Genomic DNA, 17,225 nt, shown 5'->3' on the forward strand with positions numbered 1-17,225 from the left:
ATTCAGTATTGTGCAATATAGCATACAGAAGGTGAGGGACATTTTGGGGGATAAGAAGTGCTGCATTTTATCATTTAAACATGTGACTTTTCATGAAAATTCAATAATCCAAGATGGCCGCCACCATATGACGTCATAATATGCAAATTAGATGGGAAAATGTAATCCCTACATAAACTTTGGGTCATCCTTAATATTTCTCTCATTTACAGAAAGTCTCTATCTTTTATCACTTTTAAGATATAGCCTTTTGAATTTAAGATGTCAAAATCGAACGTTTTAGGAAAAAACCTCTGGCGCCTAAAGGGTTAAAGCAGGCTCAGAGATAACTTTCCTCAGGACATCTGAGTATGAAACAGCACAGTCTGTGTTCTGGATCTGTGTACACAGCTGTTATATTGTCAAACTCTTTGTTTCTGCAAAAAATTAATACATAACTATTTGTATTGATTTGATTTGTATTATCTTCGAACTGTACATTTCTGGCATATGGACGTTACTTGGACACAAAGTTAAATAACTAAATTGTAATGTAAAACCATGCAAAAAAGCGCTATACAAATAAATGCCAGTTGAAAATGGAATACTTCACCACTGTCTGTCATCAACTGAGTTTTAGAATCGGTGCAAGACACTGTTAATTAGGACAACAGCACACAACTGGACTTGATTAATCAAATCTACTTATCTCCACAGATTCTGATAACCAAATGGCATAGATCAAGGGCCTCTTAAATACCAAATAATCAAATCAAGTGTGTGAGGGGTGTTGATGGAGGAAAAGAAATGATAGATATTTTTTTAAATTATGTAAAATAATACATTATTTCCAGTTTATTGTTTCGTTATATTGAGTTTATTTTAGGTAATCACAGGAATCAATCTCAGATTTTTCTCTAGCATAGAGCAGGAATTGCAGAGACATCTCCCCTAAAGATGTTGCCTATAGATTTTCCATATAAATGACCTCTATAAATGTCCTGTATAGACGACTGCTAAAGATGTTATGAGCCCTATATATGTTGCATATAGACGACCCATGAAGACAACCCCTATAGACGACCCATTAAGATGTCCTGCATAGACAACCCCTATATCTGGCCCCCTATGTATGTCCCACATAGACGACCCCCTATAGATTTCCCCTATAGATGTCACATACAGATGACCCAAATAGACAACCCCCTATCGATGGCCCATATAGACGACCCATAAAGATGTCCCGTATAGACAATCCCTATAGGTGGCCCATATAGACGACCCCTAATGATGGCCTGTATAGACAATCCCTATAGATGGCCCAATATAGACAACCCCTATAGATGGCCCATATAGACGACCCATAAAGATGTCCCGTATAGACAATCCCTATAGATGGCACATATAGACGACCGATAAAGATGGCCCATATAGACGACCCCTAATGATGGCCTGTATAGACAATCCCTATAGATGGCCCAATATAGACAACCCCTATAGATGGCCCATATAGACGACCCATAAAGATGTCCTGTATAGACAACCCCAATAGATGACCTGTATAGACAACTCCTATATATGGCCTGTATAGACAATCCCTATAGATGGCTTGTATAGACAACCCCATAGATGACCCATATAGACAACCTCTATAGATGGCCTGTATAGACAACCCCTATAGATGACCCCCGAAAGATGTCCCATATAGATGACCCTTAGGCTATATCTCTCGCAAAACTCTCGTATTATGTATTTTTTGTCATATTGACAAGTTAGAATAGGTAACTGTAGTAAAAATGTGAATCCATTCAACAGAAATGCTTCTCTGCAAACACTGTCTTTTGTCTTTATTCCTGGAGAAATCTGATGTATTTTGACAGTTAACCCTCTGAGGTCGGCAAACGCGCCCCCGTGTTTTGCTGGATTTTCGTCACATTGTAGCACAATAAACTTAAATTACTCCGTCATTTATGGTCATACAGAAAAAAGAAATATAAAAAAAGAATCTGTGATATTTCTACTTTTGTATTTTCTACGTTCTGCCTCTCCGTCGCGGTGAACTTTTTTTTCTTGAGCACGTCTATAAACTGAAACAAAACTCAGCGAATACTTGTCACACATTTATGAGCCATATACCTTTATAATCATTTAAGTGTGTACTTTTAAATGATCGGATACAAACTGAAAACAAATATTCTCTGTTTAAGTAATTTGTATAAAACCAACAGGATGTCCAGTATCTCAAACGCTTGCTCATTATTTTTAATTTGACCACGCCCACTCGCGCAAAAGAGATTCACATGCAAATCTCCACATGGAACGCGAACGCGCTCGTTACCTCAAACACAAAACACCAAAACACTTCACAAGTCTCTGCTTTTCGTCGAGTTTGAAAGACGCGCCGTGAGCTTACATTGGATTTACCCCCAGAAGAAGAAGAACGCGATTTGAAGACAAGAAAGATGTAAGGTAAGAAATTCTTACTTAGTTTATGGTATTGTTGCATAAACTTCACATTGCAGTTGAACTGTTGCTAGATATATGGTGAATATTATAATATTTAGACCCGTGTTTACTGTTAAATACTGTTTGTAGATATCTGCTCAAACGTAGATATGTATAATATGGTAACCATAATGTATCATATTTTGGAGCGCGATCGCGTTTGAATGTATCATATTTTGGAGCACGATCGCGTTTGAAAAGCAAAATGCACCAAACATTAGGCTTTATGTTTTTACTATTATCTCATTTCATATCATCATAACGAATGGAAACATTTGAAGTAACATATGATAATCAATATATTTTTCTTTAGCATAGTTGTTACTGAAATCTTTTGGAAGATTTATAGGCTGCTATAGGTTATTGTTATTATTATTTTATGCAGCACTTCGCATAGCCTATGCCTACAAGGCACAACAAACCTGGTGTTCATTATATTATATATTGTTGGAAACATTTGTGTGTGTGTGTGTGTGTATTCTGTGAATTTTAAAAAGCCATTTTAACCAGAAAAATCTAAAATGTATTCCCAAAATCGTGCAGGCCTAGTTTCTCTTGATACCAGTATGTTCACTTTTTTTCTTTTAGGGACCAGATGCTCCACTGAGTCCTGCTGACTTCAACATTCACATGAGTCTCTGTATATGAACATGGTAAAGTGAAAATCAAAACACCTTGGAAATGAAAGGTATGTACAATGTTTTTAGGAATGGCACAAAGGTCTCTGTCTTTGGATCATTGTTTTCAATGTGCTCTTTTGTCATTTGTTGTGTATCTTTGGATTATGTTGTGTTGTAAATAAATCCAAACAATCTAAAAGCCATTTTTTTTAAATCTCCTCATTCTTTGTGCAAGGTTGCTCTGAATGACAGGGCCTGATAGCTCCTAATAGGGCAGTTAGGGGAGTGTCTTTGTCTTTCTCAGGTGTTAAAGGCTTACATATTAATGAGATGATCACGCCTCTTCGCATAAGGCTTTCTCACACAAAACACGTCTTAGAAATTTTAAATCAATATATTGTCTTATCTGAATGAGCAGTCAGGGTGATTTTCACATAGTTTTGGAGCAAATATTCTAGGCTACGTGATACAATTTTCAAAAGTCTTGTGAAGAAATAATCAGTATGGGTTTCATGGCCTTATTTCAGTGACATTTTTTTTTTTGTATTTTCACAAACCACGCATAAATGTCATTATCTCAAAACTACAAACTTTTACATACATGCTGCTGATATATTATTGTAGCAGAGTTTGTGCTAAATACAGTGTAATAAGACTTTAGCCATGACAATGTCACAAGTAACAGAAATAAGCACAAATGTCAGAGCATGTCAGAACACCTCCAGGGCCAGAAAACAACTCAGACTCCAGAGGGTTAATCAATGCATAACAACTAACTGACACATCTTTAATCAAAGGTTACTGAAACCTTGTGATATCATAGCATGTAACAAAGAGTATAAATGTTTTTACCTCCTGAATGTGAGACGGGAGTTGAACATTTGGGTAGAAGATGCTCTTGAAGGACTTAAACACCTTGTAAAAGCTAAACCACACCAGCAGCCCCAGCAGGAAGCACACCCCCAGCGACAACAGGAAGTACAGAAATATCTGCCAGTACGGAATCAGTCCTGAAATCACACACAGCATTCAATCTCTACACGTCTCACACTCATTCATCTGGGCTGGACTAGCCATGACATCTGAAGCATAGATTCTGCCTTATGTAACATGATCCATAAATGGTAGGTTATAAATATCATAGATATTGCTGAATAACCATATAAATGATGTAGCTTAAGATAATTACATTTATTAAATGAATCATGTTTCTCAGAATGGCAGTGTTTACTAGGTAAAGGTGCAGTGAGGGGTAAGTTGTGTCACAGGAGCACCATATTTAGTTTTCAGTTCTGTGGCTGTATGTTTAAGAAACATTTGAGTGTGGGTTGTTCATTAACCTTTTCTTGAACCAAAGAGGTTAACATGACACATGACTCATAAATGACACATGAAATATGTTATCAGACATGAAGAGTTATTAACAACCATATATGATTTCACTGGAAAGCAAACTGAACTCAGCGTGAGTGAGTGAGTGAGTGAGTGAGTGAGTTAGTGAGTGTGTGTGTGATGGATCTGCTGACCTTCGGTGCGTGTGCAGTGTATGTCACTGAAGTCACTTGTCTTGTTGTAGAAGTCATAGCGACTCTGAACTTTGACACAGTACTCTGTCCATCGGTCCAGCTCAGACAGCGTCACCACATTATTCTGCGTCTTCAAGACTTCAGCCTTCTGCACAGGCACAAGGAGAGAGGGAATGAGTAAGCTATAGCGGGAACGCTATACTTCACTCAGCAGAACCATTATTATCATTTTTAATATTATTATTATTGGTAGATTAATGGTCCAAAAATCCAGTGACATCCACATATTCAGACTTCTGGACCTCAGTGTTTGTGGAAATAGTTTTAAAGTACTTTCAGACAGAAGAATCTGGATACAGATTAGAAACCAACATCTTTCTAAAGGACGTGGTCATCATGCTCTTAAAAGCACTTCTGTATTCCTTGACATGATGCTGACATCAGAGATTCTACTAGTCCACATTAGATGCCACTTTCAGACACTATCGGTGCGTCCCAATTCGCATACTATCCATCCTAAATAGTACTTGAAAATAGAATAAGTACGTCCCAAATCATAGTATGTTGAAATGAGTATTCCAAAGATACACGGATGGTCTACTATTTCTGGTCAGAATCCAAAGTGCAGATTGATGCATACTTTAACGGCTAATATTGCCAACAACCAATGGCGCGCAGGACGAGGATTCGATTAGAACTACAAACTACAAAAAAAAATCTACAGACATGGAGGACACGCGAGTCCGGCGGTTAAGCAGAGAGGTTTAGATAAAGTGGTTTGAGTGATTCATTATCAGTATCTAACCTGACAAAAATGTATATATTCAGTGTTGTCCACATCATATTTCACCTGCAGCAGCATTGTGAACTTTTGTAAAGATATGTTTAGCCATGAAATTTAATGCATCATTATATTCAAATTGCAAACACATGAGAGTCTCCGAAAGAAAGACCAACGACTAGCAGATCAACGTACTGCAACATTTCTCTCCGAAATGGTAGGAAATAAAATTTAGATTGAATGGAAGATTTGAACTGTGACAAGATGATTGACTGTACAGTTTATGGTGACAGGATCCACATAACAAAGCTGTCCGTTAAAGATGATGAAATTGTTTGTCCAAAAGATTGACTACTCTTTTGCACACACTCAAAAGTATGTACTTTTTCTTCACAAAAAAAGAGTACATACTTTTAGGGCGTAGTATAAGTAGGCAAATTGGGATGCAGCAGAACTGTCCTCCAGAGTTCAGCTCCAACCCTGCTCAAACACACCTGCACCAGTTAATAAAGGTCTTCAGGACCACTAGAGAACCCCAGGCAGGTCAAGTCAAGTCAAGTCAAGTTTATTTGTATAGCGCTTTTCACAATACAGATTGTATCAAAGCAGCTTCACAGTATTAAATTTAAATAATACAACAAAGTTTATTTCAAGAGGAATTTATTGATTGATAAAATTAAATTAAATATCCCCAAAATATCCCCAAAATATCCCCAGGTGTGTTTGATCAGGCCTGATCTCTGTAGGACCACTAGAGAACCCCAGGCAGGTGTGTTTGATGAGGGCTGATCTCTGCAGGACCACTAGAGAACCCCAGGCAGGTGTGTTTGATAAGGGCTGATCTCTGCAGGGCCACTAGAGAACCCCAGGCAGGTGTGTTTGATCAGAGCTGATCTCTGCAGGACCACTAGAGAACCCCAGGCAGGTGTGTTTGATGAGGGCTGATCTCTGCAGGACCACTAGAGAACCCCAGGCCTGATATCTGCAGGAACACTAGAGGACCCCAGGCAGGTGTGTTTGATCAGGCCTGATCTCTGAAAGGCCACTAGAGAACCCCAGGCAGGTGTGTTTGATCAGAGCTGATCTCTGCAGGACCACTAGAGAACCCCAGGCAGGTGTGTTTGATGAGGGCTGATCTCTGCAGGAACACTAGAGAACCCCAGGCAGGTGTGTATGATCAGGGCTGATCTCAGTGGTCTGATCTCTGCAGGGCCACTAGAGAACCCCTGGCAGGTGTGTTTGATGAGGGCTGATCTCTGCAGGGCCACTAGAAAACCCCAGGCAGGTGTGTTTGATGAGGGCTGATCTCTGCAGGACCACTAGAGAACCCCAGGCAGGTGTGTTTGATGAGGGCTGATCTCTGCAGGGCAACGAGAAAACCCCAGGCCGGTGTGTTTGATGAGGGCTGATCTCTGCAGGGCCACTAGAGAACCCCAGGCAGGTGTGTTTGATGAGGGCTGATCTCTGCAGGACCACTAGAGAACTCCAGGCAGGTGTGTTTGATGATGGCTGATTTCTGCAGGACCACTAGAGAACCCCAGGCAGGTGTCTTTGATCAGGGCTGATCTCTGCAGGACCACTAGAGAACCCCAGCCAGGTGTGTTTGATGAGGGCTGATCTCTGCAGGACCACTAGTGAACCCCAGGCAGGTGTGTTTGATCAGGACTAATCTCTGCAGGGCCACTAGAGAACCCCAGGCAGGTGTGTTTGATCAGGGCTGATCTCTGCAGGGCCACTAGAGAACCCCAGGCAGGTGCGTTTGATCAGGGCTGATCTCTGCAGGGCCACTAGAGAACCCCAGGCAGGTGTGTTTGATCAGGGCTGATCTCTGCAGGGCCACTAGAAAACCCCAGGCAGGTGTGTTTGATGAGGGCTGATCTCTGCAGGGCCACTAGAAAACCCCAGGCAGGTGTGTTTGATGAGGGCTGATCTCTGCAGGACCACTAGAGAACCCCAGGCAGGTGTGTTTGATCAGGGCTGATCTCTGCAGGACCACTAGTGAACCCCAGGCAGGTGTGTTTGATCAGGACTGATCTCTGCAGGGCCACTAGAGAACCCCAGGCAGGTGTGTTTGATCAGGGCTGATTTCTGCAGGGCCACTAGAGAACCCCAGGCAGGTGTGTTTGATCAGGCCTGATCTCTGCAGGACCACTAGAGAACCCCAGGCAGGTGTGTTTGATCAGGGCTGATATCTGCAGGGCCACTAGAGAACCCCAGGCAGGTGTGTTTGATGAGGGCTGATCTCTGCAGGACCACTAGAGAACCCCAGGCAGGTGTGTTTGATGAGGGCTGATCTCTGCATGACCACTAGAGAACCCCAGGCCGGTGTGTTTGATGAGGGTTGATCTCTGCAGGACCATTAGAGAACCCCAGGCCGATGTGTTTGATGAGGGCTGATCTCTGCAGGACCACTAGAGAACCCCAGGCAGGTGTGTTTGATCAGGGCTAATCTCAGTGGTCTGATCTCTGCAGGACCACTAGAGAACCCCAGGCATGTGTGTTTGATCAGGGCTGATCTCTGCAGGACCACTAGAGAACCCCAGGCAGGTGTGTTTGATCAGGGCTGATCTCTGCAGGACCACTAGAGAACCCCAGGCAGGTGTGTTTGATCAGGGCTAATCTCAGTGGTCTGATCTCTGCAGGGCCACTAGAGAACCCCAGGCAGGTGTGTTTTATCAGGGCTGATCTCTGCATGCCCACTAGAGAACCCCAGGCCGGTGTGTTTGATCAGAGTTGATCTCTGCAGGACAACTAGAGAACCCCAGGCAGGTGTGTTTGATCACCTGCAGGACAGGGGCCCTCAAGGGCCAGAGTTGAGGACCGCTGATCTATGCAGTGCAACTGCTGCTCATTAGCGCACAGATACCTGATAGCCTTCAAGCTGCTTCCAGTAGTGGATGAGGTACTGCATGTCGTTGACCAGCGTCTTCATGGACTTGTTGGTGCTGCTCAGAGGGTCAGCGATGACGATCTCCAGATCCCCTTTAACAGAGGTCAGCTTCACACTGGACGGAGGACCTAGATCAGCTACAGAGGATAGGGACAGAGCTTTGGTCACACCGCAGAATCAAGAGTCGAGGCCAGATTACAACAGACCAGTTTAATCACCCTCTTTATCTGGGCAGAAGGTGATGTTGGTCCAGTTGGAGAAATGCTGTGCCGTGTTGGCCCGCACACGCAGGAGAAATATGCCCAAGTAACTCAGTTCAGCATCAGTGAAATCACAGCGCCGCTCCAGAACATCCGCGCACACGGTCATCCAGTCCTGCTCGTGAGGCGGCTTACGGGATTTAAATGCCCTGTTGGAGGAAAGACCACATGAGTGACTCGATTCATCATGTGAAGTAAAGCAGTCACTGACCCTGGACAGAGGGTTTCTACATGATGCCTGAGGGAAACTGCTGGATGTCTCCCATTTGGAGTTTATTTATTAAAGCATTAACATGTCATGGCTTGGACGTCCATCCCAATGTTTACTTGCTTCAGTGTCTGTCTGTATTCTTCTATATATTTACTTACAAAATACAGTATAATGCTTTAGAACTTTTGCCTATGCTTTGCATAGATTTGGCGAAACATTTGTCAGTCTGAAGAGGACTGGCTTCATGGACTGAGTGTCTGTAGGCAATGAAGATTATGAGCTTCAATAAAGCCCAAGCACAATTCAGCACATTTCTCACTTAATTCTTACTATTATAATGCAAAAATGACACGAATTACTAGAAAAATAATTCTATATTACACATCAAGGTAGTATTTCTTGTACTGCCTTTAAGCAGACATTCATTTCTGCTTTACAGAAATAAGTCACATCGAGAAGTGCAAGAATAAAACAAAACATCTAGTTTACGACAGATTACGATAATGAAATTTGGAGGAAAATAAGTTCAAGTTCAATTTATTTGTCAATTCTTACTCTATGTACAGAACATAAAGAGGATTGAAATTCCGTTTCCCTCAGACCCATGGTGTTAAAATCCCCAACACAACACTAGACAATTATTCAAAATGATATATAAATCACAATACAAACATTCGGCACATGATCATTTCAATAAGTTATAAATATAGTAGCAGCAATTTTTTAAAGTGTCTAGTGCATTGTGTTCGTATGTATGTATCTATGTGTGTGCGCATGTTTGTATGTATGTGTGTGTATGTGCATGTGTGTGTGTATGCGTGTGTGTGTGCATGCTTGTATGTATGCGTGTGTATATACATGTGTGCATATCCATTTGCTATTATGACAGAGTCAAAGTTCAGTGCAAAGAGGGAAGTGCTAAAAAGGCAGGAGGAAGAGAGTTCAATTTCCTGACGGCCTGGTGGATAAAACTTTTTGTCAGTCTAGTGGTTCGGGCCTGCAGGCTCCGAAACCTCCTCCCAGATGGCAAAAGTCTAAAAAAGCCGTGTGAGGGGTGGGTGGGATCACCCACTATGCTGAGTGCTTTTTTGGTTAATTGGGAGTTATAAATGTCATTGAGGGGATGCAATGTAGCACCTACGATTTTTCCGGCTGCATTCACTATACGCTGCAGCATTTTCTGGTTGTGAGTAGTGGAATTACCAAACCACACAATGATGCAGCATGTCAGGACGCTCTCAATGGTACCACGATAAAAAGAACACATGATGGGTGCCGGGGCTCTAGCTTTTTTCAGCTTGCGGAGGAAATAAAGGCGCTGTTGGGCCTTCTTAGCCAGTGATGCGGTGTTAGTAGACCAGGAGAGGTCCTCCGTTATGTGCACACCCAGGAACTTGGTGCTGCTTACTCTCTCTACAGCAGCACCATTGATGGTCAAAGAAGGGTGCTGGGTATGAGCTCTCCGAAAGTCCACAACAATCTCCTTTGTTTTCTCTACGTTTAAACAGAGGTTGTTTTCACTGCACCACCTGGCCAGTTGGCACACTTCATTTCTGTAGTTTGTCTCATCATTGTTGTTGATGAGACCCACCACAGTTGTGTCATCCGCAAACTTAATAAAACTATTTTTGCTGTACATTGGTGAACAGTCATGGGTTAGCAGAGTAAAAAGCAGGGGCTAAGAACACATCCCTGGGGAGCCCCTGTGTTCAATATGATGGGGCTAGATGTGTTTTTACCAACCCGAACTGCCTGTGGTCTTCCAGTAAGAAAGTCCAACAACCAGTTACACAGAGTTGTTTAGGCCAAGCTGGTCCAGTTTCTGTATTAACTGCTGTGGAATGATAGTATTAAAAGCCGAGCTAAAATCTATAAAAAGCATTCTCACATAAGAGTTCTTTGTTTCCAAGTGAGAGAGGGCTGAATGAAGAGCAGTAGAAACTGCATCATCGACGGATCGGTTGGCCCGATATGCGAACTGGAAAGGATCCAGGGAGGGGGGAATAATGTGTTTGATATGTTGCATGACTATCCGTTCAAAGCACTTCATGACAATAGAAGTCAGTGCGACTGGGCGATAGTCGTTAAAAACGGATGGGGTTGATTTCTTTGGAATTGGTATTATTGTAGTAGTTTTAATGCATGTAGGTACAACAGCCTGGCTCAGAGAAATATTAAAGATGTCCGTAAAGACATCTTTGAGCTCTCCTGCACAATCCTTTAGCACCCGACCAGGTATACTGTCTGGACCAACTGCTTTTCGGGTGTTGATCTTGGAGAAGGATCTCATCACGCTGGTCGGAGAGAGACACAGAACCTGGTCGTCATAAGGTAGTATGATCTTCTGTGCATGAGGGGAGTTGTGTGCTTCAAAGCGTGCAAAGAAGTTATTGAGTTCATTTAGCAAAGAGATGTCACTATCACATTTCTGTGGTGAGGGCTTATAATCCGTGATTGTCGGAAATAACGTCAATATATTAAAATATTTTTATACTACAGGACATGAACCTCAAATCTCTCACAAGAATCTATTATGACCTGTCCAGCCTGGGTAATTATTTTTCATTTTGTTATCTGTAATTAGAAGATTGGCTCAATAATCTAAATAAACATGATTTTATGGATGAAAGCAGAGATATAGTGATCTTACGGGAGATACTGTGCAGTGAAGGTGATCGTCCCGTTGATGGCACTCTGCTGATCGTCAGCCCAGTCCCAGCGCAGAACATACTGTGTGTTGAGACTCTGAACAGAGAGATTCTGAGGAGGGCTCCAATCTGCAAGAGCTGGGAGACACACACACACACACACACAACCAAACACGTTTAGTTAAGAAGGTCGCATACAGGTTTTCACACGTCACATAGTACTTTTACAGTGTAAAAGTATAACGCTACTTATAACACCTGATGTACTCGTTACATCATAAGAATGGCATCTACGCTAATGTTACTCTTTCTGTTTATATACTGAGGTTTACATAAGTCAGCTGGATCCGGGCCGTATCCAGATAAGATGGAGGACCTGCTCCTCGACACGACCACAACGCATGATGTAGTCAGCCGGATCCGGGCCGTATCCAGACCAGATGAAGGACCTGCACCTAGACGCGACCACAACACATGATGTAGTCAGCCGGATCCGGGCCGGATCCAGATCAGATGGAGGACCTGCACCTACACACGACCACAACACATGATGTAGTCAGCCGGATCCGGGCCGTATCCAGATCAGATGGAGGACCTGCACCTAGACACGACCACAACACATGATGTAGTCAGCCGGATCCAGGCCGTATCCAGATCAGATGGTGGACCTGCGCCTCGACACGACCACAACGCATGATGTAGTCAGCCGGACCCGGGCCGGATCCAGATCAGATGGAGGACCTGCGCCTCGACACGACCACAACGCATGATGTAGTCAGCCGGATCCGGGCCGGATCCAGATCAGATGGTGGACCTGCGCCTCGACCACAACGCATGATGTAGTCAGCCGGACCCGGGCCGTATCCAGATCAGATGGAGGACCTGCACCTAGACACGATCACAACGCATGATGTAGTCAGCCGGATCCTGGCCATATCCAGATCAGATGGAGGACCTGCACTTAGACACGACCACAACCCATGATGTAGTCAGCCGGATCCGGGCCGTATCCAGATCAGATGGTGGACCTGCGCCTCGACACGACCACAACGCATGATGTAGTCAGCCGGACCCGGGCCGGATCCAGATCAGATGGAGGACCTGTGCCTCGACACAGGCCGTATCCAGATCAGATGGTGGACCTGAGCCTAGACACGACCACAACGCATCCCTGAAGTGTCAGCAGAGGTTGTGTCTACTAGACTCTCCCCTGTGAAGGCCTCATCGACACGACAGCATCGGCACTGATCCTCAACAAACCTGTCTCCATACCGGCGTGACTCCGATCTTCAACCAGATGGAACTAGATAAATATCCTGAATATTCTGATCCAATCTGACCTCTGACCTGTAATGCTGCCATAATCATAATCACACACTGTTCGCTCGTTGGCCAGAGGAGAACTGAGTGACTGAGTCTGGGTTCTCCCAAGGGGTTTTCCTCCATTCTGCCCTGATGGCACACACACAGTCAGTGCTGTGAAGAGCTAAAAACATACACACACACACACACACACACACACACACACACACACACACACACACACACACAGTCAGTGCTGTGAAGAGCTCAAACACACACACACAGTCAGGGCTGTGAAGAGCTCAAACACACACTCCTAAAATGATTAATATTTAGCCGATTCTGCCAGGTGTATGTAAACTGTGTTTTTCTGCATCGTAGATTCTCATGAGATGAACTGAGCATCTGAAACAGTGGCCAGCACATCCTCTGAAACACAGCAATCCACTACAGAAAGAGTGCAGAGTTCACTCATAAAGCCAGATAGATCTTTAGTGTGTTCTTTATCAGGGCTCCAGACTAACTTTTTGCCTTGGTTGCACTGGTGCGCCTAACTTTTTTATTTAGGTGCACCAGCACAAAATTTGGGTGCACCCAAATTTTTCCTCGGCTGTATCACCTTTAACGCCACAATTTGAAGGTCACCTTTTTATTACGCTCTATACACATTCATATATATTATGTAAATGAATTTAAACAAGAAGGTGTAGGTAAAAACTTTTATTTATTTTTTGAAGCACAATTATTAACGGTATTCCTACTCTTACCGATACTGCTTATCGATACAGTACTTTAACTGTATTCTTATGGTTCTTTTTGTTTTATATATAACAAACAAAGATAAACAATAGATAAACAAAAGATAAACAATTAAACAAAGATACACTTTATATAGGCCTACACAGTGCTTTAATTTCAGGAAGGCCTATCAACATTACTGTTCAGGCATGGTCTAAAAAGAAATCTAATAAAGTAATAAAATGTAAAATAACACTGTAAAATTTATCATAAATAGATTAATGCTTATTAAAGCTGAAGTTATTCTTTCAAGAGCTGTGAGTGATTTTTCTCTTGTTGTTTGATTTACAGTAATGGCGCAATCGTCAACATGTTTATTAGACTGCGGCCCCTTTAAGACCGGGTGCAGAATGCAGATCTAATAGGCTACTACTGATGCACCATTTTCTCCCAACTATTTCCATAACTACGTCCATTTAAGACATAAACTGTTTTAGTGAATCTCAAAGCCGGTAATTGACACGCTTTTGTGTACAATTGATCGTTTAGACGCGCACAATCTGCACATGAAACCGAAAGTATAATTTGCTTGTCTCGGCCGGTCTCGGTCTGTTTCGGAGCGCGCGCCGCCATGCGAACAGCATCTCTTGCGCAGATTTTTGTGTTTTTAATATCTCTTTCAGTTATTAAACGCGTCCCGCAATTTAGCAACAGTAGCTAGACTGCATTTACAACAATCACTGATCGTGCTGATTCTGATTCTGAGTTTTAGGGAGAAATGACCGCCTAATGCTGCGAAGGGAAGAAGTTGCGCGTAGTTAGATAGTTTTTAATGGGTTTACCTCAATATATATTTTTTTATAATCTTTGGAAGCCGAAATTTTAAATAAAATCAGACTAATATAACAGACCTTAAGTGTAACCAGGCTACGTTGGAATGTTTAATTCTGTCCTCCGTCGTCACTCATTATTAAGCAGGGCTGTCGTGTTGTGCGAGCTGTGGCACCGCGTGAGAGAAGAGTGTGAGTTCCGTCAAAGGAGAACAAACGCCAACAAACGTCCGTGGAGAGGCGGCGGATGCGAGGACGTTAGGTGCACCGGTGCGACTTAGGAAAAATGTTAGTCGCACACTTACAAAATTTGGTCGCATATGCGACCAAATTGGTCGCACTCTAGAGCCCTGTTTATGTTGGGCTCATCAGTTGCTCAGAAACACTGATGGACACAGACACACAGATCTGCCAGTTATCTCAGTGTCACAGAGCGAAGAGTTTTTACTTTTATGAACTTCCCATTTCTACACCATTATTTATTCATTCAGAACGCGCACGAAAGCAAGAGGCGGGACTTATCGCGTGAACATTCAATCATAGCGCAGTGCCTCCGATCATGTGACTTTCCCCCATTCCTTCTCAATTACCCACAATGCACTGCTGGTGTCACTGTACAGGCACTTAGAAAAGCCAATCATTTATGCAGTTATTAGTCATATTTCTTAGTGTTTGCCTAATTTTTGAGGAGGCACTGCCTCTCTGCCTCCTCAAATGAACATCTAGAAACCTTCTACACGCTCTTGCTTCTTAGACTCGTTCCCGAGTTTATCCGTAATGGTTTTATCCTGTAATGGGAAGGATTGGATGGAATGTGTGAGAAGAGGTGGAGCCAGGGCGGGTCTAGGGACGGAGGAAAGAGAGGCGCCAGGGCGGGTCTAGGGGTGGAGCCATACGGGGTGAAGCAAGGGTGGGTCCAGGGGGTGGAGCCATATGGGGTGGAGCCAGGGTGGGTCTAGGGGTGGAGCCATACGGGGTGGAGCAAGGGTGGGTCCAGGGGTGGAGCCATATGGGGTGGAGCCAGGGTGGAGCCATATAGGGGTGGAGCCAGGGCGGATCTAGGGGTGGAGCCAGAGGTGGGTATAGGGGCGGACCCAGAGCGGTCTAGGGGCAGAGGAAAAAGAGGCGCCAGGGCGGGTCTAGGGGTGGAGCCAGAGGCGGGTCTAGGGGCGGGGCCAGGGCAGCTCTAAGGGGCCACCCCGAAATTTAATTTGCTACTGGCAATTTCATCTTTCATTTCAACTTATTGAAAGAAGGATTTATTTTCAACTCTCAACTCTCACACACACACACTGACAGAGCAGGTTATTTCTGATATGAAACACAGGCTCATGTTCCCAAACGATGAATACTGTTTCAGCGCTCTTTAATGTGGCGTGGTTCAAGCAAAGCGGCAGCACACGTGATCCGATCATCTCTTCCTCTTTACAGCAGCTAATAAACATCAGAACAACTGTTGTAGGTCACGTGACAATGACATCATGATGTCCAGACTGCGTTCATACTGTATATAGATGATACTTGTTTAACTTCTACTTCTTAAGGCTGGAATACACTACATGACTTTTAAAATCTGAACAGATTTTTAAACTGCTGGCAATATACACTCGCCGCCTTTGTGAACGATTACAGAGAAAAACTAGGCATCATCCACTACATGACTGAGAATCACACACTACCAGACGTGCAAGTCATTCCGAACACAACAAACTCGCGCAGAAACACACTCCTCGTTGCTAGGAGACGCACGACAGATGAACCATGGATGTGCAAGAGATGAGCGCAGTAGCGCTTGTAGCGAGTATCCAAAAACTATACAAGTAGGCTACTTATAGAAATATTTACTCAAAGTAAAAGTAATAATCTTAATAGTTACTGGAGTAAAAAAGTATCCAATGAACCCACACATCACTGCGGGATGGCGGCTGTTCATTTCATAAACTGTGGACAATGGCTTATTTAATGTTTAAATTTATGTATATGTCCAAGAAACTGGTGATGTCATTCTGTGTAGTAGTGCTATCGTGGCGTAGACTAATAATCTGTCTGGTTGTAAAATATTCCCTGAATGAAATGAAATCGAATGCATTGTCCTGTGGAATCATTTATTCACAGACAGCTTATGAAGATGTTCAACTAATAAAGACCTTCATTGCTGGCAAACAATAGGATGCATTTGCAGATTTGCTTTCACTTAGGCTACTTGATTATCCACACATTATTTGGATTCAAAATAATTTGTTCACATTAATGTAAATGTCAAATAAACAGGTAAAATGGTGATCTAGCCTGGAGAAGAGAGGAGCGGCATCATCACTGAACTGCATATATGAGCAATAAAAGCCTGATGTAGGAAATATGAAGTTACTATTCGAAAATTGCTTTTTTATGTCCATAAAAAAAATGTATATGCAATCTTGCCTTTCTCGCCGCCTTGGCTTACACACATGTGAAAAATTCATGCTTTTATGTTTCGTCTGATGAACAATAAAGTTTTTGAATCGTAACACAATTGTGCACGTTATCCACGTTGTATCATCATACTGTCAGAAATGGCGAAGAGCAATGTCTCGACGGAAATGGAGATCACCACTCCTGACAATTTGAGAAGCAATGTGTTTGGATTTCAATCCATAAATGGAAAAATGACAAATAAAGAAGTGGCAAACTTAGTGTTTTCCAGAGGTCGACCGATAGTGGATTTTACCGATAACGATAGTTAGGTTGGGCCATACTTGCCGATAACCGATTAATCCACCGATAGTTTTTCAAATAGATTCTGGATAAAAAAAAAACATAACACTCCAAGTAAAACAGTGCTGAACTTTATTATAAAAATAATAAAACTGTATTGAACCATGAAAACATGTTAAATGAAATAAATATATAAATATGAATAAATATTGAAGTCCATAAAAGACATTCATTCAAACTG

The 17,225-nt window shown here is 42.8% G+C and overlaps 1 protein-coding gene across 1 annotated transcript in view; it reads right to left on the minus strand.

Moving 5' to 3' along the window:
* Positions 1–17,225, minus strand: part of LOC309502712 (interferon alpha/beta receptor 1a-like) — a 30,891-nt gene that overhangs the window by 4,482 nt on the left and 9,184 nt on the right. Inside the window, exons 2-6 of the mRNA XM_082175208.1 lie at positions 11,423–11,558; positions 8,520–8,710; positions 8,278–8,438; positions 4,631–4,778; positions 3,957–4,114 (exon numbers count right to left, since the gene is read on the minus strand). Coding sequence (XP_082031334.1) covers positions 3,957–4,114; positions 4,631–4,778; positions 8,278–8,438; positions 8,520–8,710; positions 11,423–11,558 — 794 coding nt within the window. The remainder of the gene's footprint in view (positions 1–3,956; positions 4,115–4,630; positions 4,779–8,277; positions 8,439–8,519; positions 8,711–11,422; positions 11,559–17,225) is intronic.

The sequence above is a fragment of the Leuciscus leuciscus genome (genome assembly GCF_965113295.1).
Source record: "Leuciscus leuciscus genome assembly, chromosome: 7".
NCBI classification, from domain to species: Eukaryota; Metazoa; Chordata; class Actinopteri; order Cypriniformes; family Leuciscidae; genus Leuciscus; species Leuciscus leuciscus.